This window comes from Nanorana parkeri, unplaced genomic scaffold (genome assembly GCF_000935625.1).
Source record: "Nanorana parkeri isolate BGI_ZX_2015 unplaced genomic scaffold, ASM93562v1 scaffold200, whole genome shotgun sequence".
Lineage (NCBI taxonomy): Eukaryota > Metazoa > Chordata > Amphibia > Anura > Dicroglossidae > Nanorana > Nanorana parkeri.
In genome coordinates this window covers 407,276-434,946 of record NW_017306468.1, presented here as the reverse complement: position 1 = coordinate 434,946, position 27,671 = coordinate 407,276, and the positions used below count along the sequence as shown (strand labels likewise).

Below are 27,671 nucleotides of genomic sequence, written 5' to 3'. Positions count from 1 at the left end.
TTGTCTGCACTGTATGAGCAGTGTGTACTCTATATGTTGTACATTTAGAGTATATACTACTCATACAGTGCAGACAATACATTTACAAATAAACTTTGCAGCATAATAGTGTCCCCCCCACCCCCTTGCCCTCACTCATTGTGCCGGAGAGAGCAGCGACGAGTCAGTGCTGGTCCAGTGGGAGGAGCTACAGGTGGGGTCCTAATTTAGCTGGCTCAGAGGTGCCTGCCAGCTAAATTAGAATCCCACCTGTAGCTCCTCTCGCCGGACCAGCGCTGGCTCGCCGCTGCTGGGTTTTTTTTTCTTACTTACCTCGCAGAGCGTCGCGTCACTGCTGCTCCGGTGGGCGGCGCTCCAAGCGGGGTCATCTGGCAGTCTCCGGCCACCTAAATTAACCAGCGCGGCGCTTCGGCGCTAGGCATCGGGGCATTTTGACAAGTACAAGTACTTGTCAAAATGCCTTGTATCGGGCCTGATTCCGGTGCTAGCATCGGTATCGGGACATCCCTAATTAGGGCTAAAGCCCAACTGGCCAAAGCTTTTTTTTTTAGTTTTAGACATAGTGTAGGTGAAATAGAATCACTGTGGGGTTTTTATTGTAGAGCTTGAGTATAAGAAGTGCCACACCATAGTCTTATAGTCCAAATACAAGTTTATTTCAAAGAAAGGTTGTATTGGCTACATCCAGCGGCTTAGGAATGTGTGCCTGTTTAAACTTCACTTGCTAAATACTATTTGTTATCAACTTCATATTCTCTACCTCCTAGCCTTCAAACCTTGATAAAGCATGGCTTAGCATTAATGAGTAGGATTTATACAGAATTTTCATCCGACCTTTCATTGAAATAAACTTGTACTACGACTATAACACTACTGTGCGGCACTTCAATCATACATCCACTCTATTCAATCACAGCCCAAAGTGGCTATGAAAGCCCTTTGGTTTGTAGCAGTTGCCAGCCTAGTGTCTGGACACTGTACATGAATACTACTCCCACTTCATTAGGTAGTGTGGTATTGTGTGGCAATCCCACTGTAGAATTTGGTATTACGATCACCCAGGACTCTCAGCCAGAGGGGCTGAGATGTGACAGGAAGCAAGGGTTTGTCTGGATTCTGCGTGGGATCCTGGAACCGGTAGATTTCAAACTGATTCAGGAGGAAAAAAAGCTCCAGTCCTGGGTCCAGGGTCTAGCAGTGACCAGCACCGATGATTCACAACTCTTAGGGAAAGGGTGCTGACTAGGGGAATTAGCTCCTGCTGGGACATAGGAACACACTGTGTTCAGGGGTCAGGAGGACTCCCTCAGAAGTCAGAGAGGAGTCAGATGAGCTTCTGCTGGGATAGAAACGGACAGTGTTCAGGAGGACTCCACCAGAGGTTAAAGTGGAGTCAGGTGGTGTGTGTGCTGGAGTCACATGAAGACAACCGGGGAGGCTGGGAGAGCCGTGAGCCTAAGGGGCCGCCAGTACAAGTGTGGGACAGCACTTCCAAGAGGACCAGTGGGTCAGAAGTGGTAATGTTTAAAGTGGAAGCCAGGAGCCTAAACTTGTTATATTGCAAGTATTGCATGGATGTTATGCTGAACAACCCCTGCGAGGGCATCCAAGGTAGATGTATGAACATTTGCATGGATGTTATGCTGAACAACCCCTGCGAGGGCATCCAAGGTGGATGCATCCTTAAGTTCTCACCATATGTGCCAATATCCCCAAACATCACAGTAACAATAGCATTAGAGATTCAGAACCATCTGGATGGTAGGATGTGTTTCCAGTGTGAACCCTTACTGCAATTAAATCCCTTTGTTTCAGTAAAATTGGAAATGTTAGAACCTCTTTCAGGTTATTATTATTACTACCTGTGTCTTATTGTCCCAGTGATAACTACACTTGTTCTTCACTGTTGTCACAGGCACAGGAATTGTGGTGAAGTCTTCCGTGTTGGGCAGCTCATGGGAAACAATAAAAACTTGACAGAACTATTAACTGAGAAAAAACAAAAACAAACCCCCCCAAAAAAACCAGACATTTTAGATGGGGTTGGGATTTTATTATATCAGATTTAAGTAATGGAGGAGCTATTGAAAAGTTTAAATATAACCCATAAACATTTTTTTTTAATCTGGGAGGACTGATATACAAATTAGAAAAATTATGTAAAGCAGACACCCAGAAACACCACACAAGACACCCAGAATACTCAGAATAATAAGCAGAGAGAACTCAGCAGAGCACCAGAGGCTCCATACCTCAGTTTGCATTTCATGAACAGGCAGCAGTGTGCATAGCTCTGCAGAGTATACATGAACCCCCTATATGGTTTAACAGAAAAAAAATTCTGTAAATTTTGCCGAGGTTTTTCAGTGTGGTCGGTTAGATGTAAACACTGCTTAACTGGACTCTTCTTTATCTGACAGATAAACATATTGCTAGGAACGTTGTGTATTGCTAGGCTGAATGATGGGAAAACCTATCTTGCATGAGATTTCTGGTACTTGTAAAACATTAGCAGCCTGTAAAGACTGTAATGCTTTGTGAGATCCTATTTATTTTCTAGCATTGAAAACATTTTCATGGCTATCAGGAATGGACAGAATATAGAATACAGATAAAGAGAAATGCTTTTAAACAGTTAAAACACAGGTTTATTCAATTTTATTTTTATTTGGAACTATACAAAAAAAAACCATTCTATATCAGAATTTTACAATCCTTAAAGACCTTTGAAGAGTATTTAAACAGCTTTCGCAAGTGGAATAACAACAATATAAAACGCAAGAGTGGCTTATTATGCTATCAGCAGGTTATATTATCAACGAAAACATACAGCTAAGAGCAATCAACAAAACTCAAACCAACTCACAATGGGGCTGATTAATGACAATTGGAGTATAGAAAATGGAGGACATGGCTCTAGAAACCAGGTCGATTTTGTTTTTGTTTAACATTCAAGTTAAAAAAAAATGTTTTGCTTCTTTTCATAAGCCCTATTCTGGCCATCATTACAATGGCGTGTTCATACAAAACCAACATACTGAAAAACAAAATGCATCTAACACATGTAGTAATAATATCACATATCGGATAGATGGCCATTGCCATTTTGGCTGTTGGTTCTTAACTATTCTATTAATAGTTACACCTTTTAGTCTTGCTGTGCAGTCTTGCTGTGCAGTTGCAGAAAAAGGTACCCAGGAGGTACCAGAAAATGTCTAATATGAAATCTTGTTTCCTCAAACCTTGGCAGCCAACAAGCTTCAACAAACACTGTGGACATTGTTTAATATTCCTAAAGTGCACCTATGTGCCCAGACTATGGACATTAAACTATATATTCTTAACAAGCAATAAAAGAGCGTTAAAAGCTCTTAACCTCTCTAGAGGCTTTTAGTGTGAAGTTATTCATTCTCAAAGATCACAACAAAGAATCTAAAGTCATGTTTCAGTCATTTCTAACAGTTTAGAAACACTTGCTGGTTGTTTACATTAGAGGACTTGCAGCCCATCAAGATCTGCTCGTATAGAAAAATGCTAAGGTTTGCCTGTGTTGTGAACTTTGAAAATAATCTTTCCACAATTCTTATGGATAGAGAAATGAATGAGAGTTTGTTTAAAGATTGTGAAATTATCATTGATTGCAACACTCTGTAAGGACATCCATATCACACCACTAAGTCTTTGTATTTAGTCATCCACAGACCCTACATAAATAACGTGTGTCATTAACCAGACCTGACTGGTCTATTCATCCTGGGGTGAAATGATAAAATTCAACATATGACCAGAGGTTTATATTATAAACATTCCATTTTAAAGGTGCAGTCGCTATATACTACTATTTCTGTTACTTGCCACGAATGACAAAAACCCCCCACAGGAATGGGAAAGAAAAAAACAATGACCACCGATGCCTTAAAGTGACATTAAACCCTCAGATTTTTTAACATAAAACAATACTGTAACGTGCGCCTTACTGTAATCCTTGGTTGTTTCCCTTCTCTTTGCTGCTCTTCCTTTTAAATCTGTATCTGTTCTCATGCTCTGCAGAACTTCTGTTTTGCAGCAGACTGCCTTGTCTCAGAAATGGATATATGGTGTCTGTGTGAACGTTTGTAACCTGAGCCAGCACTACAGCAAGAGACACTGAGCTGCAAAGGGAAGTTCTCCCCCAGCATGAGAAGACATGAGGATTTAAAAGGAAGAGCAGCAAAGAGAAGGGAAACAACCATGGATTACAGTAAGGCACACATTACAGTATTGGTTTATGTTAAAAAATCTGAGGGTTTAATGTCACTTTAACTAACTTAGCACTCCCAGGTGTCATCCCAATGCCTGCTGCTAAACATACCTGAGATGGTGGTATGTCTACCCCGTTCCTTAAGTAAATGTGCTTGGGCCTGGTCACTGGCTGGCATCTAGCACTGCATTGTGGGAGGGCAGTAGGAGTTTTTACGCATTCCCCTCCTGCCCACCAACAGAAGGACTGCGATTTTATATTGTGGGTTAGTAGGCTCTGAGCCCACGAGTAGTTTATTTTATTGGGAGAAGGCAATTGTTGTTTTTCAAAAAGCAACCCTATTATTCGTACTCTAATACATGGAAAGGCATAAGGATTTACTGATAAATATGAAGAATACAATAAAAAATTTCTTTTTTTGCATCACTGCTAGCAATAGCAAAATCTTCTACTGACAGCTTTTATCATGTCGTATCTTATAGTCTTGTGGACTGCTGTGGCAAGTTGCCTCCACTAAATTTCCCAGTCCAATCAGCTCTTACTAAGTATGAAATCAAATTATTTTTGCTCCATTATGTACAAAAATAAACTGGGAGTCCAGTTGACACCATTGTGAGCTTAGAGGTATGAGAAGAAAGCTGGTGATTCAACTTAAATTTTAGTCTTTTGTGGAGTGGTCATATAAATCATTGTAGAATGTGGCACATTCTTTTTATGCAATCACTCTTAACATTTACTTGTTGGAGTCAGCATTAGACCAGTTTTCAAGTCTTCATGTTATAATGCTACAAGAAAATGAAATAAATAATCCCTCCGGTCTGAAATACGGCATGGATCTGGTTAATTTATGGCAAGTGGATATCGTTTGTTTAGTTAAAATAAGTGCAGACACTTTTATATTCACGGCTTAGGAAAGCATTGATATGCCCAGGCCGCAAACCCCTATGTTACACCAAGAAATTAGCCCAAGACCTGGCAGAAACAACAACAGCGGACTTGGAAAGAGTAAATATTTCTGTCAAGTTCCTACTGCTGTCCATAAACCTGTTTGGAATAGTTTACCTCACTTCCTGTCCCTCTAATAGCTTGTCACAGCAGGACAAGAAATAAGAAAGCATTTGTCGCCATGGCAGGAAGACAGAGATGATAATAAAAATCCGGCAGAGATTTTTTTTCTACTGAAACAGGTCTATTTTGTTACAGCCTGTGTTCCGACTGGAGAGATATCCCCTTACTCCTTATAACTGTGATGGAAAATGTCTCCAATGAAGTCACGGACAAGAGAGTCAAGTCCAACAAGAGAGGTTCGGGGTGTTGTACAGCTTCCCTGTCCCTTTCAACCACTGTAGCAGACCTTTTAAAATGTTTCCTTATGGTTGAAATAATTTCAACATGGAACTGGAGTGGCGAAATGCCATTATTATGGCCTCACACCAGGCTATAATAATGTAGTACATTATTTGGGGGCTGAAAGGCCTACAAATAAAATGTGGGATATAACACACTCCACAAAATGTACTTTAGATGAGGTTCATATTTAAAGGAGGACATGGCACAGAAGACAGAAGACCATGTAGATGAATATATTTAAAGCTTATAGAGACTTTTCTTTTTCTATTTCTTGCATTGGGGTGAACAGATAAGGTGTGCAGATAACCAGAGTACATGTTCAGTTAGGCAAGAAGTAAGGCTCCTTACCAGCAGAGTGATTTATTCTAATCATATCTCAACTATCAATATATCACTGGGATTAAGCCCAAGGGGTGAGAAGCGTTAGAGGCAGCTTGAAGCCGGTTGGGGTTTATGAATGTGAACGAGGCGTGACGATGTGAATAAACGTGCGATTCGGCAGATTCAAGGAGTGCAGCCTTTTTCTTTCTTCTCAACTCTCTGAGTTGCAACCTATGAGTTATTTGCCATAATGTTTATTCATTTCAGCCAAGTGGCTTTTATTTTTAGCTCGCATTGGAACTTTGCTGAAAATAACAGTTGTTATAGCAAGTAATACTTATAGCTTAGTGAACTGAGCCTATTGTGGCTAGTAGTCCATCAGTGTTGCACCTGGAATGTGTTGTACTGTCACAGCAAAATGTAAAGAGAGATGACAAAGACTTTATGCTCAGGTCAAAAATAATATAAGAACGATATAGATTTGCTCTTAGATTTGGGGAATTACATTTTAAGTACTGTAGTTCCTTTTTTTCCCCATCAATATATATGTAACACTACATTCTAGGCTCTTGTGGTTCCTATATTTTGTTCCAAAAAGGACAGGTATCAATAAAAGCTCTGATATTGTATATAGAAATGAACATGAAAGCAATGCTCAAAGCCCACAAACGGTTCTCCAAGTGCTGTTGTATGAAAAGATGACAGAGGTTTCACAACTTTAAATGATAATGTAAGAATAATGCAGGATAGTAATGTAAAGTAGCCCCTGGCAGTGATATAGCACTGCTTAACAATGTAATTACTAAGCTATTATCGGATTACTTATCAGCTAGCAATTCTCTTTCCGTGAAGAGTTCATATAACACTTTTTTTTTCCTTTAACAATTTAATTTGACATTTTTGTCGCAACTGATGGATTAAAAATATACATTGATTTTGTAAAAATCTTTTACGTGAAAAAATATAGTCTAATTTTCGTTTACTATTTTCTGATTCTTTACGGGTAGTTTGAAAAGCCTCATTGATCCATATGAGGTTTGGAAATGGAGTCTTCCGAGCTGCACTCTGCATAAACCACCATGTTTATCTCTTGTGAGGAGTCCTCCACAGGCACCTGGGAATCCACAACAGTTTCTTCATGTAAAATGCCAGTAGAATCCTCAGTTTCTATTACTGTATGTGAATATATATTGGACTCTTTCTCTGCTTGTGGAATTTCAGTCACGATATAATGTGTTGTGGCTTCCTCAAAGTTCCCATTCACATTTTGGACCATGGCTCTAGCCAACTCTTCAGTGACGATAATCTGTGATATTTCCCCATCTTCACCTTCAACTAAGCTCATCTGTTGTTCTGGTAGACTTATTGTATGGCCATCTGTGTTGTGCATAATGATTCGAGGACCTTCTGCAGAGACCATGTGCACAGTTCCTTCATTATTCAGGATGACTTGAGTGACTCCTTCTTTAATTAGTTGATCAGCAGCAGCTGAATTACACATTGCAAACTGTAGTACGCCCTGGACCATATTCTTGAAAGCAGAATCCTGGGAGGTGACAAAGCCTGAAGAATGCATGATTTGTCTGACAACCCCTATCGGCTCAAGTTCGTGTTCACTTTCATGTACCTCCTCAAACATCTGAATCTCCCCTTCACTAGTTTCAGCACACTGCTCTCTCGTCATCCTCACCAATGACTCCTCTATTGTTGAGTTTTCTGTGCTTTGTTGCCTGCTTCCTTCTCCATTTCCCAGTTCTGTTACAGCACATAGAAGTGCATCTAGAGCTGAAGAAGAATCAGATGCATGAACTGTTTGTGATACATCCAAAATACCCTGGGTCATTACTTGTTGTACTACATTACCACTTGAGTCAGTTACAGTCTCTATAGCAACAGACTCCTCTATTTCTGTTTCTTCCATTGGAGCTTCAACCACAACAACCTGGGTTGCTCTTTCTGACAGCTGCTCACTAAGGATATTTCCTGGAATGATGCTTCCCATGTGTGTGGCTTGATCAGTGGCAATCACCTGGCCATCCTCAGTAATGTGTACTACTCTTGCCACTTGACTTGCCATAGCCAATGTTTGGAGAGTAGCTGCTGCAGTTTCCTCAACAGAAGAATTGATTGTGATATTTCCATCATACTCCTCAGAAAATCCCTGAATGATAATGACCTGCTGAACTTGTTCAGTTGGATGGCTTTGCTTTTTGCTGCTTCGGATGTTTTCTTTAGCCGGCGAAGGCTCCGATGGAGAGGATGCAGTAAATGGACTAGTTGTTTCCACAAAGTTTGCACCTAATCCTTTCAGTCGACATTCAAAGGATTTTGAAACAATACCTGAAAGATAAAATTTGCAAACTATTGTTAAATTGTAAAACAACATTTTCATCCCTAATCATGAGTATTTTATATAAAAAAGTGAGAATTATTTAAGGAAAAAGCTAAAGATATATTTAAATGACATTGCGCCTGTGATTATGACAGTACGTTTTTGCTCATTCAGACACATAAGCCTATACAGTATATGTATTTTGTCAATAGCAAGCAGATTCTCCATTTTAGTTTTCCACAGTGCAAAGGAAACATGAACAGAAGGACCCTTTGACTGCTTGTTATAGGCAAAAAGAACTGTCCTTCCTTCATACACCTTTGCGAACGACACTTAGGCGTGCTTTCATAAAAAAAATTGCAGAGCCTTCCGTCTTCTGAAACTGCATTTATGTTCGATCTATGTGAATAGAGGCAAAGAGGAAAGTTATTCATATATTTTCTTTCCAAGTCGAATTTAATATCAGGAAAATACTGCATTATAACCACCATAAAAAAAGAAATACTTATTTTTGCGGTATTTTCCTGATGTTACATTTGACTTTAAACAAAATATATGAATAATATTTGTTTTTGCCCCCATTCGCACAGAAGAAATGTACCTGCAGTTTTGCAGGGCACATGGGTCTGCAAATAAAGAAATTGTTGTGTCTGGTAAATTCAGTTCTCTCAGCTTCCTGATCTCTGAGCACACTGTGGATAGGTACAACCTGTGGTCAGCAAAATGTCTGTAAACACTAGCACCATCAAGAGCCGTATTCTTTATAAAATAAACACATAAGGAACCATTAAACACAGGCTTAGACGAGTGTGAGCCCTTACATGGAAGAAAAAAGTAAAACACAATTCTAATAGATCAAAACAATTATGATGCCTAATACATCACCAAATTAAAATAATACATAACCGACTTAAAATATAATTAGAAACATGCCTCGTGTTTAAGCATCAACATATTTTTTTTTTATGTTTTCTCTTTTGTTAGCTTAGGACATTTTTTTGAGAATGAGTAGTTCAAGTTTTCTGAGCAATGGAAAAGCTTTGGTTTCAGAATTGTAAGTATTTTAATGTCGCTGTCAAACCATCAGTAAAAGCATACTTTCAGAGACTGAAAAGACTTTTTACCTGTAATTTTTGTAGACTGCATGAAAAATAGCTGTACCCTGTACCTTAGTTAAAGAGATGAGCGTATTTTGTCCACCATGACCTAGGGTCTCAGGACTTGTTTTGTTCTTGCTGTACTGCTGAAAAAGCGTGAAGCTGGCCATGCACCTTACAATTATCTGCAGATTTTCTGTGGTCAGATGGAAAAGGTGCAACAGATTCCTCCATCTACACTGAACTGTGTGGATGGAGTAATCTCCACCTGGGCCAATCTGTTGCACTTTTTCCATCTGACCACAGAAAATCTGCAGATAATTGTAAGGTGTATGAGCACCTTTAGAGGGAGTAGTTGGGAGATGGGCAGCTTAAACAACCTAGTGCAAAGTCCATTTCCTAGCAGTGCCCTCTAGTGGCATACAGAAACAACTTTTTCAACACCACAGTATGAAGTAAACAGAAGCTGAGAGGTTATAGACCATGGTCGACAAAACTAAGACACAGAGACTCTTGCAGGTTCATTTATACATTTCCACCTGGCCTATAGTCATCAGTGCCATCTAGGAGCACTATTGCTGTGCGAACAGCATCTGCACAGCATATAGCCTTAAAAGAGAACTATAGGCCAAACTTTTTTTGTCATAGATCTCTCTAGGGTCACAAGAGGGCATTTACTAATGTCCTCATGTGACCCATAACTCAACATATAGCGGGCTATTGCCCACTAGATGCCGGGATCTACACATGCCTGATTGACAGCTGGCTCTGCCTCTCTGGAGGCAGAGTCAGCTGTGCTCACACCCTCTCCCATCTCTTCCTCCAGTCAGCGCTGGAGGAACGGAGAGGAGAGGGGGGAATCCCTGCAGGGAGCTGATCAAAAGAGCTGACGTGTAACCGCTTCAGTGTCTCACATCGACTCTAATTATGGGGATGAGTGTATTTGACTCTCCCCATAATTCTCCTTTAATTTTTGTGCAGCTGATAGCAGTCAAAGGATGTGCACTAAAAATGCAGCAAAGGGGAAGGAGTAGAAGGTGTTCACCTTGTAAATTGAAATTTCACTTTGCATAGGAATTTTAATTTACAAAGCAAAGAATACAGAATTAAATAAAATGAATACATTAAAAAAAGATTTTTGGTGCAAATTATTGGATGATATAAGTGAGCACAGCTTCACTTCCTTCACCAAGCTAACTGAAAATCGCCTTGCAAAGTGAATATACTCCTTTGGTAAATGAGCCACAGTGAACAGACAACTGCGAAAACCAGTAAGAGAATACTAGAAACTATACTTCCTTTTTTTCATGCTATTATTTCCCACCCAGACTAGTGCATTCTATGCAGCTGAATAATACTCTGTTGTCTGTTACTATAAAGCCTGGTTCACACCTGGGCGTTTTACAGCGCGTTCCTACGCTCTGTAAAACGCTCAACATGTGAAAACCAATGATTGCCTATAGGCATGGTTCCCACCTGGGCGTTTTACAGCGCATAGGAACGCGCTGCAAAACGCCCTACGCCCAAAGAAGTACAGGAGCTTCTTTGGGGCGTATTTGCCGCGCGTATCCATTGGGATACAGCCAGGTAGCCCTCGGAAATGCGCGTTTGTTGCGCGTTTTTTTTACCGAGAATCACGGTAAAAATGCGTGGCATGAAACGCGCGATAAACGCGCATATTCGATACGCCTAGGTGTGAACCCAGCCTAAGGAGACCGTAAAAGTCAAAAACATTTCCATGCAGTAGCTCCATTATGAAGCAAGCACAATGAGCTAGTTTTTAAAGCATCCCAGATTTAAGAATAATAAAAAAAATCACTCCCGCATCTGTATTCCTTTTCATTTATATAAAAAACCTTTCCGGGTTACTTCAGAATATATTTATTAGAGGCAATGATATTTATCAAAAAAGTAAACAGACTTCTTCAGTACCATTCACAGTGATTTTAACAGTTAAATTATTGAAATGAAATGGTAGGGGGAATGCACATTTTCAAAGCACTAAAGCACTAAACAGTTTTGGGATAATATTAGACAATTGAGTTGGCGCAATATGTTTGAATGAATTTTTTGCCGAGCTTGTGCTGCAGCACACACACTGTGGTATCTGTATCTTCCACTGGCAATTTGTGTCTTGTGCTGGAGCAGGTAAGAGTGCAAAATTATCACAAGGATAAAAAAGGGAAAATCACAGAAGGAAAAAAGAATGTAGTGGTTTCTAAGCAGGAATTATTTTTGGGTTGCTTTAAATTTCGTGTTCAACTATAATTGATAATCTGACCTAATCGGTAAGGCAATACAAAAAGCAATGAATATGTGCAAAGTGCAGTAACTTGTAGTAACCATTTGGGTTATACTACCGTTGTAACAGTTTTAAATCACTGCTCTTTGCACAGGCTCAAACAACCTTTAAGAGAGACATGAATAAGCATACATGTCTGTCTCATTAGTTGAGAGAGAGAGAGAGAGAGAGAGAGAAGAAAGAGAGGAGAGAGAAAGGAGCGAGAGAGAGAGAGCGAGATATTTCGGCAGGTTGCAGCCTGCCTTTCTGGCCTGGAGAAGCGTTTACTCTCGCCTGAAGATTTGGGATGCACAGATACCGTTTTTTCGGTATCAAGTACCGATATTTTTTCCCGTACTTGCCAATACCGAGTACTGATACTGGTGCCGTGTGCACTGATTTTTAGGAAGTCGGGCGGGGGATCATGACCTGTTGCCTGGCTTCCTGATTGCATGGGAAGCCAGTGTTCTATCGAAAGAACATCGGGCTCACTTGCCGAGGCTGCCTGGCTTCCCAACCAATCAGGAAGCCAGTCGGCGGGTCATGAGGTGACATCCAGCTTCCTGATTGGTCAGGAAGCCAGACTGCCTATCAACAAGTGAAGCCGACTTCCTAGCCAATCAGGAAGCCTCCAAGCTTTCTGGTTGGCTAGTGAGCGATATATAAGATATATTATATAAGATTAAGTAGGCACACAGAGGTCTTCAGTACGGATGCCTTGATACCGATACTAGTATCGGTGCCGATACCGAGTATTTGGGCTCACACAAATGCTCTGATACTTACCTCCGATACTGGAACTTCTGGTCAGAGGGAGCTCTCCCTCTGACCGGCAGTGCCAAGGGAACATGGAGCCGGCTTCTTTTCCAATCAGGAAGCTGGGCGGTGGGTTATGATCCGTCTCCTGGCTTCCTGATTGGCTAGGAAGCCAGCTTCACTTGTTGCTAGGCACCCTGGCTTCCTAATCAATCATGAAGCTGAGCGGCATGTAATGACCCACTTCCCAGGTTCCTGATTGGTCAGGAAGCCAGGCTGCCTACCAACAAGTGAAGCTGAATTCCTAGCCAATCAGTGCCGAAACCAGTGGGACTCAGGTACACCCATCTACTTTCCAGAGAAGTCTGGTCAGAAGTGGTCTTCATGGAAGAATTGCGGCCAAAACGCCATACCTCAGATGTGGAAACAAGGCTAAGTGATTCAACTATGCACAAAAACAAAGGAACTTGGCTGCAGAAAAATGGCAGCAGGTGCTCTGGACTGATGAGTCAAAATTTGTCTGTAGCAGGAGGCAGTATGTTCGCCAAAGGGATGGAGAGCGGTACAATAATGAGTGCCTGCAGCAACAGTGAAGCATGGTGGAGTTTGCAAGTCTGGGGCTGCATTTTTGCAAATGGAGTTTGAGATTTGGTGATGATCAGTGGTTTGCTCAATGCTTAGAAATACAAGCAGATACTTATCCATCATGCCATACCATCAGACAGGTATGTGATCAGCCCCAAATTTATTCTGCAGTAGGACAATGACGCCAATCATACAGCTAATGTCATTAAGAACTATCTTCAGCTTAAAGAAGAACAAGGAGTCCTGGAAGTGATGGTTTGGCCCCCACACAACCCTGATCTCAACATCAAGTCTGTCTGGGATTACATGAAGAGACAGAAAGATTGGAGGCAGCCTACATCCACAGGCCTGTGGTTTCTTTCCCCAAGATGTTTGGAACAACCTACCTGCCGGGTTCCTTCAAAAACTGTGCAAGTGTACCTAGAAGAATTGTTGTTTTGAAGGCAAAGGGTGGTCACACCAAATATTCTGTTAATATTTATTATTTAATATTGTATTCAATACTCTGTTCATTTACTTTTTATTTTGCTGATTGATAAAAATAAACTATCAAAACTTTTATTTCTGAAAGCATTCTTACTTTACAGCATTTTTTCACACCTGCAAGCCGCCCCATGCGATAACATATTGGTGGTGACAGGTACTCTTTAAGGTGATACTGGGGGTCCAAATGACCCCAAGTATCACCTTTCCACTCCAAATAAGCTATTGAAGTGCATGTCACACTTCAATAGCTTATTGCTGTGACAGCTCAGGGACCGGAAGTGATGCAATAGGTGTCACTCACGGTCCCATAGAACAGCGAGGAGATTGGTGAACAGACGTTCTCCTGCCCAATTTACTGCCGACACCCGAGATGCTAGAGCTACAACGTGCAAAAATGCATGTGTCCAGGCTATCCACTCCAAAAAGCAAAAGAAACACGTATCAACTTGCATCAATAACACGCCAACGCACAAAGAAAATGCACATTGATACTTGACAATGCCACTACCTCCATGTACATGCATAGATTGAAATGGGCCCATAAAGGAAAACATGTTTGTAATTACACTAAAATAAACATTCAGCACATAAGTGCCTCAGCTATCCAGAAATAAAACCGTTATTATGCTTGGGTAACTACTGACAAATCTTTGAAAATATGTATCAAAAAGGAACATGTTTAAAATTAGTTACAGTTCAAAGTATTCTTCATTAGAAAGCAATCCCTTTCTGATCAGTCACTAGCACTGCTTGCCACACAGAAAGCTCATTGACAGAAGAACGTTTTCTTTCATACTTTGAACATATTTAAAAATAGTCAATGACTCCAATGAAACATCTCCATGTTTCCTCTCCTAGTGAATCACATCTCCATAATGTGAAGGTTAATAATTCCTTGCTCCCACTTTCCGAGATGTTACTTTGCTTCAGGAGTGAGGAAATTTATAGGGCTCAACAAATATTGTGCATTAGGATCACAGAGAAAAGTTATTTCATTCATCTAAATGTATGATAGAAGGTGCTCTGACTAAACTGTTCCTATTCAAAACCATATTTTCCATTGAGTGCAATTCCTTACAAGCAAGTTTAAAAAAAATCAGTTGTAACCTGTAAGACGAAATGGCGTATCCTGTACCTCCTGGGGGCAGAGGTATCTACTGCAGATATTGCAGCACTAATAATTATCCCATTTTGAACAGCTTACTTAATCTATTTGAATCCAAAGATGAGTTAAGCCACTGCCGGGCCATTAAAGTAAACTACAAGGGTAAATACTGCTGTCACCGAGAGGTGTGATGAAGCTTAACTACTCAAACATCTTAACCTCGGCTTCGTGCAGCCCCAGCTATTCCATCACAGTTCATAAATGTGATTGCAGGTCCATCTTTTGATTCAGCAATTTAATAACTTCGAGTGCTGTCAGTAGAGCTTTGAAAAATTGCTCCTATAAAATATAACAGCCTCAATCAGATTGTAAAGAATTTGCCCACTGAAGAATCTTCCATTTCAACTTTAATGAATTAATGCTGAGCTTTGAAGAGGTTGAAGAGTCATTTGAAAGAATGTTAGGCCGGCGTGCACGTTTACATTTGCACTGCAATGTCATTTTAAGGCTATTATATCAACCCACAAAATACTGGTAACGTGTTCTGTGCAGTTTGTCTACAACTACAATATTAGGTCTCCCTTATGTACAACCATCAGAGTGATGGGTGTGGCCAGAAACCGATCAATGACTTTTCTCACTGCAACTCGGCACAAATACTATATAAAGATTAAGTGAACACTATCTATACACAGTTAAATTTTTTTAAACCCTATTATATTAAAGTGAACCTGCAGTTGTGTACTGACCATCTCTGGTGTGAGTTTTTGTACAATTCCCAAGGAGTCCAGAGAAATGAGGGGCACCGATGCAAACAATGACTAATTTAAACATATGCCAGTTCTGCCTACCTCCTCTGACTCCCTGCTTCTCGCTCTCTGCCCATCATTGTTATAGGCAGCCTCACTATCAAAGGTAAGTTGCGGGAAATGTTGGGCAAAGCAGGCAAACACAGAAGTTGCAAACACATCAGTCCCCTAGCTTTCTGGGTGCCCAGGGTATGCCATAGGAAGTAAGACCCTATGGGGAGGTTACTGCTCTGCAAAGTGAGCTCCAGTTTGGTATGCTTACTATAGCCCCAGGTTTGTTTTAAATGAACGCTATCACAAAAATATGGTTTTCTTATAACTGTATGCAGTTTATACATGTGATGAATGGATTGAGTAAATTCAATTTATTTTTCACCACATTTTTACGACCAAACTGCCCAACAAAAGTGGCAGGGGTTGGGACATACTACAGGTGAAACTCGAATAATTAGAATATCGTGCAAAAGTAATTGCAGTAAGTGCTGCAAAAGGGGCCCAAACCAAGTACTGAGTACATATGCATGCTTGTACTTTTCAGAGATCCGATATTGCTCTATGTACAATCCTTGTTTTATTGATTGCATGTAATAATCTACTTTTTTGAGGTTGTGGATTTGGGGTTCTTGGGGTTTTCATGAGCTGTAAGCCATACTCATCACAATTATGACAAAGACTGTATAAGAGTGCCAAAGATGCTTAAGCAGTGGCAGCAACATAAAAAAAAAAAAAAACAACATGTGAAGAATAATTACTGTAAACTCTTCTGCAGTGTTAGACCAGGATCACACCTGTGCAATGCATTAACACACTTAATGTCTTGCAGTAATGTGCATTGAATTAAGGCAGCCCTTTCATTTTGTATGAGCTGCCAATACACTCCAGCACACAGGAAACTGCAACAGATGGTAGTGTGTTCACATACAGTGTGGCACACTGCAACAGAAGTGCATTGGGGTGCTTTCAAAACGAAGAGCACCGCAACACACTAATAAATGCATGGTGTGGCACCATCTATTCCTGTAATATGTGGTAAACTGACTGTAGTTCGTAAAGGTCAGAAAAGCATGATAGCTCTGAAGTTTGTACTTTTAAAAAACAAGTCAGCAATGGGTGATGCCACATTTCGATCCACATCTCACAAAGCGTATCTAAACACAAAAACAAAAATGTAATATACATTGCAGCCTTCATCTCTATACTCATTTCTCCACTATATCTATAGAAAAAGCCATGGTTGTCACACAGACTGGATTTCATACAGTACATGTCTACATTTGTATCAGCAATGGTGGATTGCTGATACTCGTCGCTCACAAAAGAGAGATAACATGGTTTATACTGTCTTTTTAGCTCACTCAGGAAGTGAAAAAGAACATTGCAGTTCTGGCAAGATCAACAGTTATTTTCTGTACTTGCTATATTTTCTGTACGTAGCCTAAAAAGAGGAAACTAATGCAATCACTACAACAATGGACTAATAATCTGCAATATATTCAATGTTTGTTTTTGGGCTCTGATGCATTGTATATACATTTCAGTCCTTCCTAAATATGCATACATTATTTCTGAGCATGTATTTCTCTTTTATTCATTTCAATCTTTCTCTTTTTGTGCAGTATAGTTCTTTAATTGTTGAACATTAAAACTACTATTCTCAATTGCTGGACTAATAAAACCATAGGGGTACACACTGCTCACAGATAGGAATACTTTCAAGATAAACCACATTAATAAAAATCTTAGTGTGCGTGTGGCCTGCTTTATACATGCAGGAGGAATACTTTTGCTCTTCATTAATTTTATGATTTGGCAATGGAGAATATGTACACAAAAATACAAACAACTTAGATGAACGGTTTGTATGTAAATAAAAACAGGACTTTTGTACCTGTAAAAAATTTTTCTTGAAGTACATCACAGGAGCGTTAATTCTGGAACATATAGGTTATGAAGCTGCCTTCAGGTGATTGGCAATCAAAGCTGTTAGAACAATCCTATTTAAATTCCAGCAATCAGGAAGCAAACTGGAATACAATTTTTTGGGACAAAGAAAGTTTGCTAGGAGTTTAACTATACCTGTGTACCACAGTCTCTTGGGCCAGTGAGGAGCAATGATGATCACTGGAATAGCCTCTGTCTTGATCTGGTGAATGAGTCAAGGTTTCAGAGGAGGGACGGCATAGATCAGACTTAACAGATCCCACACAGTCACCAAGGCATGAACTGCAAAGGTCTGTGGTTCCCTGATCCTGGCAACAAACTTGTCTAGTTTGTTGTTTGTGGTTCTGCCCAGGCCAGGATCAGGCCCACTTCGCTTTCAGCTGCAAGATTTTTGGTGCCTCTATGATGGTTGATCCAAGTCATGGCTGTAGCACTGGTCTGAATAATCCTGTTCAGGTGGCCCTGTAACTAGGGGTCCAGTGTTGAAGGAACAACCAAATTGCCTGAGCTCCAGGATCCATGTGGTAGGGCAAGCTTAGTCTCGCTTGACAAGTGAATGGGGAGGTTCAGGGACCGTTTGTCCCATGCAGCCATGATAGAATGATAGGATCTTTGTCAGGAGAATGAAGACTCTGGGTAGGGCTGTGTCCAAGATCAAGAACACCAAGCGGGGGAGGGTTCCAGCATCAACCTCTGGACAGTCAGGACCCATCCAAAGATTTGCAGTGTTTGAAATGTGCAGAGAATATTGGAGCAAGAGGCTTGGGCCAACTGCTGTTCGAGGAGAAGGATGTCAAAGTACCCCACTATAGGGATTCCCTGAGACTGAAACAGAGCCAAAACAGGCATCAGCAATTTGGTGAAAACCCTAAGTATAGTATACATGCTGAATGGAAGGGCAAAAAAATTGTAGTGTTGCGTGTCCACAGCAAAAAGCAGGTAGCATTGATGGGCAGTAAAAATTGAGATGTGCAAATATGCTATCTTCTTGATATCCAGTGACGCCAGATAGTCTCCTTGGTGAAAGGAGGCAATGACAGTGGGTAGAATTTTTGAATCAGAAAAAGTGTCCCCAGAAAGAAAAGAACCTTCCCTAGAACCGTTGTCAAGATGTGGGGTCCCAGAGCCTGTAGCCCATACCTCCCCACATCTATGAACTGCCATTGCTTGAGAGGAAACCCAAGAACTCTCTTCTGTGGAGGGTGACATGGGTCCCAGCACTGAAGGCAGAATTGATGACTCAATGCAGCAGTCTTCAAAGATCTGGACTTCCTTGATTAAATGACAAATTGCAGCAGTAGATGGTAGGTGTGTGTGGCCAGCTTGCCGCACACCAGGAGAGGGAAAATGGCGAGAATGGTAGGGAGAACCTAGAGGGAAGCTGCCCTATCTAATCTTCACCCAGAGGAAAGGGCTTCACCTGTAAAGCACCCTGTGGCAACTACACATTCTGCACAAAGTGAGTGAACCATGCAGGATCCAGTGCACTGAGCACAGTACAGGCCAGCCACATATCTTCTTTCCAATGGGTTCTGGGTATGGTCTGGTGAAGCTATCTCCTGCCTAACGGTGCCTGCAAAGTTACGGCCATTATTTCATCTGGCCAGGAGAAGGGTAGCATGGAACATGGAGCATATATATATATAAAAGGTAAGTGACCATTCTACACCATTGCTGGAGGGGAACTATCCTAATCCCACTATCAACAACATGTGGAATTATTTCTCCCGCTGGGGCACTATTCCTCCAGCTGACATCATCAATGGGGCACTATTCCTCTCGCTGGCACACATGTTGGGACACTATTACTCCTGATGACACCAATGATAGCACCCCTAACATATTTAATACAAAATACCAATTCTTAAGGCAAGTGCATCAATAATCAAAACCTGGCTCTTATGATTATAAAAATAGCTAGCAGCAAGCCCTTTTATGAATGTTTAGTTCAACTGCAAATTGCTCATAAGAGTGATCTGGATTTTTGAGGAAACAGGGCAAACAAACAGTGACCAGATTGCTAATGGTTTTACTGTGCCTCCTCTCTCGTAACCACTTTGTTGACCAGTAAAACCACTCATTGCATTGACTAACAGGGAACAAAGGAAAGCAGGAAGGGCCAACCACAGGCACAGACTAAATTTTTTGGTTAACTTTTGTCTGTAAAGTACTAAATAAACAATAAAAAAATCTAGGCGTCACATAGCAAAACTTTCAGTCACCATGATTTGATGCCACAGGCCAGCTAAGTTTTATTGTAATTTTCCTCAAAATAAATAAAGCCCTCTGTTTCTTTTGAGCTAGACGTGATTGTGAAGAGACAGCTGTAATTCAGAGTGACTACTGAAGAGGTGTTTCATTTCAAGGGATGCAGTGAACAGAGATCCCTGGTCACTTTCCAAGAAATCTTTCTCTTTTGCAGAACTGTTATTTATCAACTATAGTCTTTAGCAAATATTTTAACCCCCCTTTTCTCCAACCTACAAATGTCATGATTTTAAAACATGAAGTTCAGGTTTGCATTTTCTTTCCATCTCTTCCTAAATATGGCTCAAGCATATCATGCCAGCTTGGATGGAATTAAACTGCAATTTAATATCCCCCCTTTACAACTCTTCAAAAAGCCTCCTTCATTTTTGCTTCATGCAGGAGGGGGAGAGGAGCATGTACCTGGCAACGCTGTGTGTTGTTCTTTATTCACTGTCATTATTTTTCTTCCCCTAAGACGGAATTCACGGAATAAATACTTTATGCTTTTGTTAAGCGCACATTTAATTAAAATGTACAGAATTTGTGCAGTAAATGCGAATGAAACAAATAAAACAAGGGCCCCCCTCTCTCGAAGGCATACGTTGTGAATGAAAAATGTCATTACATGCTAAAATTTTTTGCAGTAAACAGGGTCTACAGAGAGAAGTTTCCCCTGTAATGACATCCATAAAATACACAAATGGCACTTTTAGTACCATCCTGAATATGGCATTTTCTGTGCTCTACACACAATCTAAATGGTTTGATCATAGAGCATAATACTCCATTGGGTTTATAGAACAATCAATGTTCCATAAAATGATGTATTTATCCAATAGTAAGCTCAGCAGCTAGTGGTGTATGACATTGTAGGGCACTGGTGTTGTAGTATTCTGCAGCACACATGCTGGTTGTAAAACTTACCTAACACTACTTCACCAACTTCATCTCATCTGTGTCAAGCAATTTGTTGAAGGCTTAGCTTATTTTTAAGAACGGAAAAAAAAAAATAAGAAGAGCCTTGTAATAAAAATTCATGGAAAAACCAGGTGACAGAAGAAAGGTCACATTGTATCTACACAGAAGGGGGTCAAGAGTCACTCGCTGTCCTAAAACAGAAAGTAGATTTCATGCATCGCATAGCAGATAAATATGACTTTTAAAAGGGGCTTGATTTTAAAAGAAAAGCTTAACCTCTGAGGAAACTCTACCTTCTCTATTCACCTTCCTGCCTCTTACTGGACTTATGATAAGTGATCTGCACACTAGATTGAAGACTTAATGAACTGTAAATTAGGCATCTCTATATTTCTGCTCTACATGAATATTATAACAACTGTGAGGGATCAACTAGGATGCTCAACATAAAAGTCTTGGAGAATGTGAGGGCTGCAGGCATGTCGATACCTAAACTAATACCAAAAAGAAAATTACTAATATAATGACCTCAATGTTCAATGTTGCTGTCCGGTTAATGGCATCCCTTAAGGACAGAACATTTTATTCTGTTAAATTGTTTACATACTTTAGCATGAAGGCATTATTGACCGTATTGTCAGTATTTAAGAGAAAAAAAATAACTTTGTTCCTGATTTACGTATGAAAAATTGACTGGCAATTTATCAAATGCTTTGTTAAGTGCAACCTGTTATGTAGAATTAAACATTAGAAGTAATTCAAAGTAGAACAATGATCAGAATGTATTTGTTATGTTTTTGCATATAGCTCCTACATGCACAACAAGAAGGGAGTACTATAAAGATTCAATTAAGTCTAATGATATTTTTCTAATTCTATACACAGCAAACTACTAAAAGTATGCATTTCTGAATGAGGAAGACCTGAACTGATTAAATAATCTTCCAGCGGCTGGAAATTGTATATTTTCTAATTCCAAGTTATTTGAATTGCCAACAATGCAAATTCAGATAAGTGGGCTTGTTTAAAGGCAATTTCCACATTCAAACAATTCTTTTCTTGCTTCTAGCTATGTTACTAATACTGTGTTTGATAGCACAAATTAGAACATACACTGTGCAGGCAAAGTCTTAAAGAAGGGGAGCAATGGATCATTAGCAACCCTGTTAAGACATTTATAAGCAATAGTGAACTTCATAACAAGAGGAAGGTGGCAGACATCCAGCAGACAACATATTAAATAACAGACTATGGGCAATAAAATTATTCTACAACAGATACTTGAGTGTGAAAATTCTATATAGCACATCAGTGCAAATCAGTGCAATGATGAAATCTAAAGGGTAATAATGCATAACAAATAATGAAGTTTCACATGATTATCGGTTGGCTGCTATGAGTTACTGCACCACTCCTCTTTCTTCAACTTCATAATAAAAGATTCAAAATCTGACTATATGGAAATCATGAGAATACTTTCAAAAAACAGTAATATGGCCCCTAAAGCTGGCAAAAGGAAGAGACACACACATCAGTGCCAATTGCTGCCCTGATACAGTCTAGGTCAATATCTGACAGTGTGTACATGCAGCACATATTCTCTACTAAAGTTAAGGTTTAGAATATACACAAAATTGCTAATTTCATATGGATATCAATCCTAACTAATCTCTCTATGTGCTCATATATACATTACACAAACCTAACAGCAAGCACATTCACATCAAATGTAAGTAAAAAGAAAAAAAATTATGGAAAATAGCAAATAACACAACAATATTTAAACAGTTATATCCACACAAAAAAAAAGAAAAGATATTATCATTGCATGCAGGCATTACTACCTTACTACTACCACTTTAGACAAATTGAAACTTAAAATTACATTTGGTTGTATTGTAAAATAGAATGGCTGTATAGGAAAACAGCCTGTTGGAAAATGATATCCCCCCCACTATAAACCCTTTAATAAAAATAAATGGATTACTAATTAGCTAAATTTTACACATGTATCTATGAATGTTTTGATAAATAAACCAACTTGTGAATCTGTTCCGTATCTATGTAATCAACCTGCTGCTAATTAGTCCACAAACATAAATTAGTCATTAATAACTAATAGCTTGGTACCATCTAGGAATGCTGTAAATGTTTTGAACAATACAAAGTGACTGCTTTAGTTTGAAAAAGGAACTGTCCATAGACATTACAGAGTGGAAAAAAAACATGTAATACCTGCACAGAGGTACCATTAAAATTAAATTTACAGTAAACAAAACCTGCAGCTGGGTTAAAACACTAACTGTTAGTATTTTAATTATCAGCTAAGATTTCAGAGATCTAACATCTGCTCAGAGCCAAATGACAGCAGATGCTTGTGTACACTTAAAGCAGTGTGTGTTTATTCTATAAATATTAAAATGGAATCCTGTGCATTGTGCTCGTCAGGAGCATTGTGCTATTAAGCTGGTCATGTCCGTCAAAGGGGCCGAATTTCTTTCTTGTGGCAAATTCCTATGTGGTCGACCTTTTCAAAAGGATGAGATCCAAAGACAGCATAAATACTTGAGCCTGTAAATTGAAAATGTTTTCAGCTTGCTAGCAGAGGTCATTCGCTGCCAAGATGCTGCTGGTAAATGCTAACAAAACATCAGCATTGTTACCAATCCGATCTAACTTCAAGGACAAGACTACAGGGACATTTCACTGTCTCTTTGGGTAAAAGTACTTAACGGAGAAAAACACTTCATCCCTAGTCGATGGACTAGTACAAGTCAGTCTCAGTTAAGGGACACAAAGTAGGAGAAGATGCAGGAGTGGATAAATAAAAATGTTAACTTCACTTCATACAGTAACAAAGAAAGATTGGGGTTTAAATACAAATATATTGAAAATAGTTTACAAAGAATCTTTCATGTATGCACCATTACAATAAACTGCTGTACTAGTAACCAGCTGCATATGCATTTCAAACAGCTAAATGCAAGAACACTGGCAATATCTTGCTATTTCTGCTGCATTAGAGCAGTGTGGACCTTTGCCCCCAAAATAGAAAAAAATCCTAGTGTATGCAGATCAAAACATCTTCTAGTCAATTGTAAAAGAAAATATTTATTGTGGTTCCTAGAGTTTATTTAAAGCCTTGGTTCTCAACTGGTGAGTCGTGACCCAAAAGTGGGTCGTGACCCCATTTTCAGTGGGCCGCCGCATACCTTCCACTTTTCTATGTGAGAGGCTCCTCAGCCTCCTCCTAGCGTAGCAATATCAGTTGTTGCGCTGAGCAGCCATTCAGAATATGCTGACAGGTGCCAAGTGTCAGTTTGAGGTGGGGTGGGCTGGAGCTATGGCCACGTGGGAGCTTCATCCATACATGCATTGCTTAGAGCTCCCTCACGTGACCTTGTAGAGGTGCCTGGATCGGAGTGACGTCACATTTTGGCTCCTAGCACCTCTACAGGGCGCACATAGGAGTTGAACAAGCAAAGCATGTATGGATGGAGCTCCGTCACAACCCAGCAGCCCAGCACTGGACCCCAAGCGGAGGATTGCCCACACCGGAACGCACGGTACCGCAATGCCGTGCGTTCCATTGCAGTGCAACTTGGGTCGCCACTTAATGGCCAAGGACAAATGTGGGTCCTGAGGTTACACAGGTTGAGAACCACTGATTTAAAGGGTTATTAAACCCTCAGCTTTTTTTACATATATCTACTGCTAGAAATATATGATATGATCTTGATATGCAAAAACCTTAAAAAAAAGTTTTACAAGAGGTAAAACTTACCTGTGTCTTCGCTGCGCGCTCCTGTCCGAAATCTGAAAAATCTCGGGCGGCCACCAAGGATCTTGGGGCGGGCGCATACGCAGTTCAGATTTACGGCTGGGAGACGAGGAGAAACACAAGGTAAGTCTATGGATGCGTGCACCCGCATGCAGACACCGTGGGACAGGAAGTGCCAGCAAGCACAGAGGAGTCAGCGCTGGATCGGAGACCCGCAGCAGTGCCGGGGGGACATTTGAAAATGACTGGAAAGCAGAAGGATCGGATTAAGAAACATGATTTAAGGTAAGTGCTTACACTAACATTGGGGGAGGGAAAAAATGGTATCCTTTAATGTCACTTTAATCGACTCCCTGGAATTCTGAGGCATTAGTGGCATAGCCAGTGCCACACAGCTGCCCCCTGGGAAGGCTAATTCACCAGTGCCTTCCTGTAAACTGTGAAATCTTGCAAGACATCGGTTTCACACAGATGATGTGTAATGTGTAGGGAGGCAGATACAGAGATGTGCACGAATTAAACATTACATATACTACGTCATTTGTGAAGGCACAGAGAAATAGGAAGAAGAAGCCAGTCACCGATGACATCAACTGGTTCAAATGGCGGCACAGGATTACAGGTGAAAAACTCGAATAATTAGAATATCGTGCAAAAGTTCATTGGTCATCCCTGCTGCTTGTGCACCTTTTTCTTCCACACTTTTCCCTTCCACATAACTTTCTATTAATGTGCTTTGATACAGCACTTTGGGAACATCCAACTTCTTTTGCAATTACCTTTTGAGGCTTTCCCTCCTTATGGAGGGTGTCAATGATGGTTTTCTGCACAACTGTCAGGTCAGCAGTCTTTCCCATGATTGTGATTCCTACTGAACCAGACTGAGAGACCATTTAAAGGCTCAGGAACCATTTGCAGGTGTTATGGCTTAATTAGCTGATTTGAGTGGGACACTTTGAGCCTAGAATATTGCACCTTTTCACAATATATTTGCGCTTTAAGGATTGCTGCATACACTGAAAAATTCTGCTTCTTCAAACTGATTACCATCAATTGAGAGACTTATCTTTTGCACTATAAGGACTATTTATTTAATACCATCTGGATTTTTTTTAATGCTATTTATCGTTATTCATCTATTTTAGCACTGAGCACTATGTGTTATTAATATCACTGAGAGTGTGATTGCTCTTTTGCACAGCTGCTTTTAGTTATTAGTTCAATAGGAGCAGAATAGGAGCGCGAGCATGTTAAATAACTACCATGTGGTCACCTTTTTAAAAAAAAAACTCCTTTAAAAGCAGATAGTTTATACTTGTACCACTGTACCTGTCCATTCCCAGAATCTTTGCTGTTTTGCCACCCGAAGAATCTTCACATACCAGGACACAGTAGTGACACAGGAACAGGTGGATGGAACCACAGCACGGGGGGAGGCGTTCACATTCAGAACACCCTAGAAGTTTGCCAGATGTGAAGATTTTTTGAGTGGCTTTGGTTTTAAAGAGAGGAAAAATTAAAGGATGTACAAGCAGTAAACAAAGTATTGGATACCGTATATATGGAAGCTTCTAATATCTGCAGGAGTTGGGGATCATCATATCACTGTAGTTTGAAAACATGGGCCATCAAAAAGGTATTTATACAGCATCTTTTTTTACATGGAGGGCTTAGTTGAGTTTTGGATCCTGTAGAGACAGGGTTACTTTAACATCCTCTGCAACATTCTGACCATAATATGGAAAAGATAAAAACAGCAACTAGGCATTCCCTATTAAAAATATAACTGTATTTTAAAAGATTCTAGTGTGATGCACTGTTTCACTGCAACACACTGTGTGCATTTTTTTTTTTTTGCATTTTGGAGTGTACAAACTGTACACTTCATTCAGGTCTTTGCACAACAGCATAGCGTGCTGCTCAGCAGTGACCTGTAGTGAGGTCCAGTTAAATATAACTGTATTTTAAAAGATTATTTTTTTTGCATTTTGGAGTGTACAAACTGTACACTTCATTCAGGTCTTTGCACAACAGCATAGCGTGCTGCTCCGCAGTGACCTGTAGTGAGGTCCAGTTACATTTTTTCCACACCACACCTAAGACACAAGTAGAAAATTATAGTGTGCACCTAACGTGCCCTAGCAGTTGCTGAAAAACGCCAGTCACTGCTTATAGTGTGAACAAACACTTTGGCCAATCAGGCACTCAGTGCTGTAACACAGGGAAACCATCCTTAACATAAACTCCAGCTATACCAGTTTAGGCTTTTTGCTTTGCTCCCACCAACAAACCAAACATTAGATAAGAGTAAGGCAGTACAGTAAACCTGTTTCTCTGCCCTACAATGGCACAGTGGCACTTTAAAGCTGAACTCCATGCAAACCTATAAATATACAGATGAAACACATATAAGGGAGTGGTTTTACCTGCCAGCAAATTAGCATTTTCTGTCCATCTAGTCTCAGGATTTATACAGCTCTGCCACACAGCACAGCCCTGTCTGGCAGTAGTGGAGACCTGATTTTACTCCGCTACAGTTGATGATTACACTATACATTTGATAATGACCTTATCTCTAGTTTTGGAACATGATGCTACAGAAAGACCAATGGCACTATTACATATATACAGAATTTATTTCATTTCACGTGGAATCAGGAGGAAGCATTAGAGCAAGAGACACTGACATTTAACAGTTGATGCCACCCAAAACTGATTTATCAGCAGTGGGTGGACAGCAGTTGGCTGAAAAAGAGCTGAGAAATGTGTGAAATCCTTTCAAATCTAGACACTGCTGATATCTTATAAGAGAATGACTGGCTCAGATGAATCAATTATGTGAATTTTAAATGTTAGATTTTCTTCCTGTTTAGAACATACTTATAAAACGTCTAAAATGTATATTTTCATTAAAAAGGCAGTATTTCAAATCATCCTCTCACTGCCCTGTTTCCTTAATTTTCTTAAATGATATCCTAAAAAGGGAATGTGTAGTGTTTTTGTACATTATTTATTATGGCAAGAACAAAAACTAAGAACATTTCAGAATGTTCATTTCTTTTCTTTACTCATGTAAATATAAAATATTGCATCTCAATATTTTGCATTTGCTTTTTGAGCTAGCAAGTGGCGCTTTTAAACATTATAATTAAAGTGAACCAAAACTATTATCCTTTCCCATTCATGAAGACAGCCATACATACAGAAAATACACCAAATGCTGCGTGTGATACATTTTGCTTGTAGCTCACAATGACACAAGGATATCGAAGACTGTAATCCCAGAGAAGCTGACAGGCAGGGTTCTCAAGGCACACCAAAACAATTTATTTAGTGATTTTTAACAGTTAATCAATTGCCTGTTAAATACCAGAATACGAAAACTCTGACAGGATTGTGGCCTTTGGAGACTGGGTCAG

General features: G+C 40.0%; 1 protein-coding gene across 1 annotated transcript in view; it reads right to left on the bottom strand.

Annotated features, from left to right (window-relative positions):
* Nucleotides 1-6,495: 6,495 nt before the first annotated feature.
* The window catches only part of ZNF407 (zinc finger protein 407), a 383,946-nt gene continuing 362,770 nt past the window's right edge, over nt 6,496-27,671 (bottom strand). The window contains exon 8 of the mRNA XM_018555528.1: nt 6,496-8,251. Within this exon, the coding sequence (XP_018411030.1) occupies nt 6,930-8,251 (1,322 nt within the window). The 3' untranslated portion in view covers nt 6,496-6,929. The remainder of the gene's footprint in view (nt 8,252-27,671) is intronic.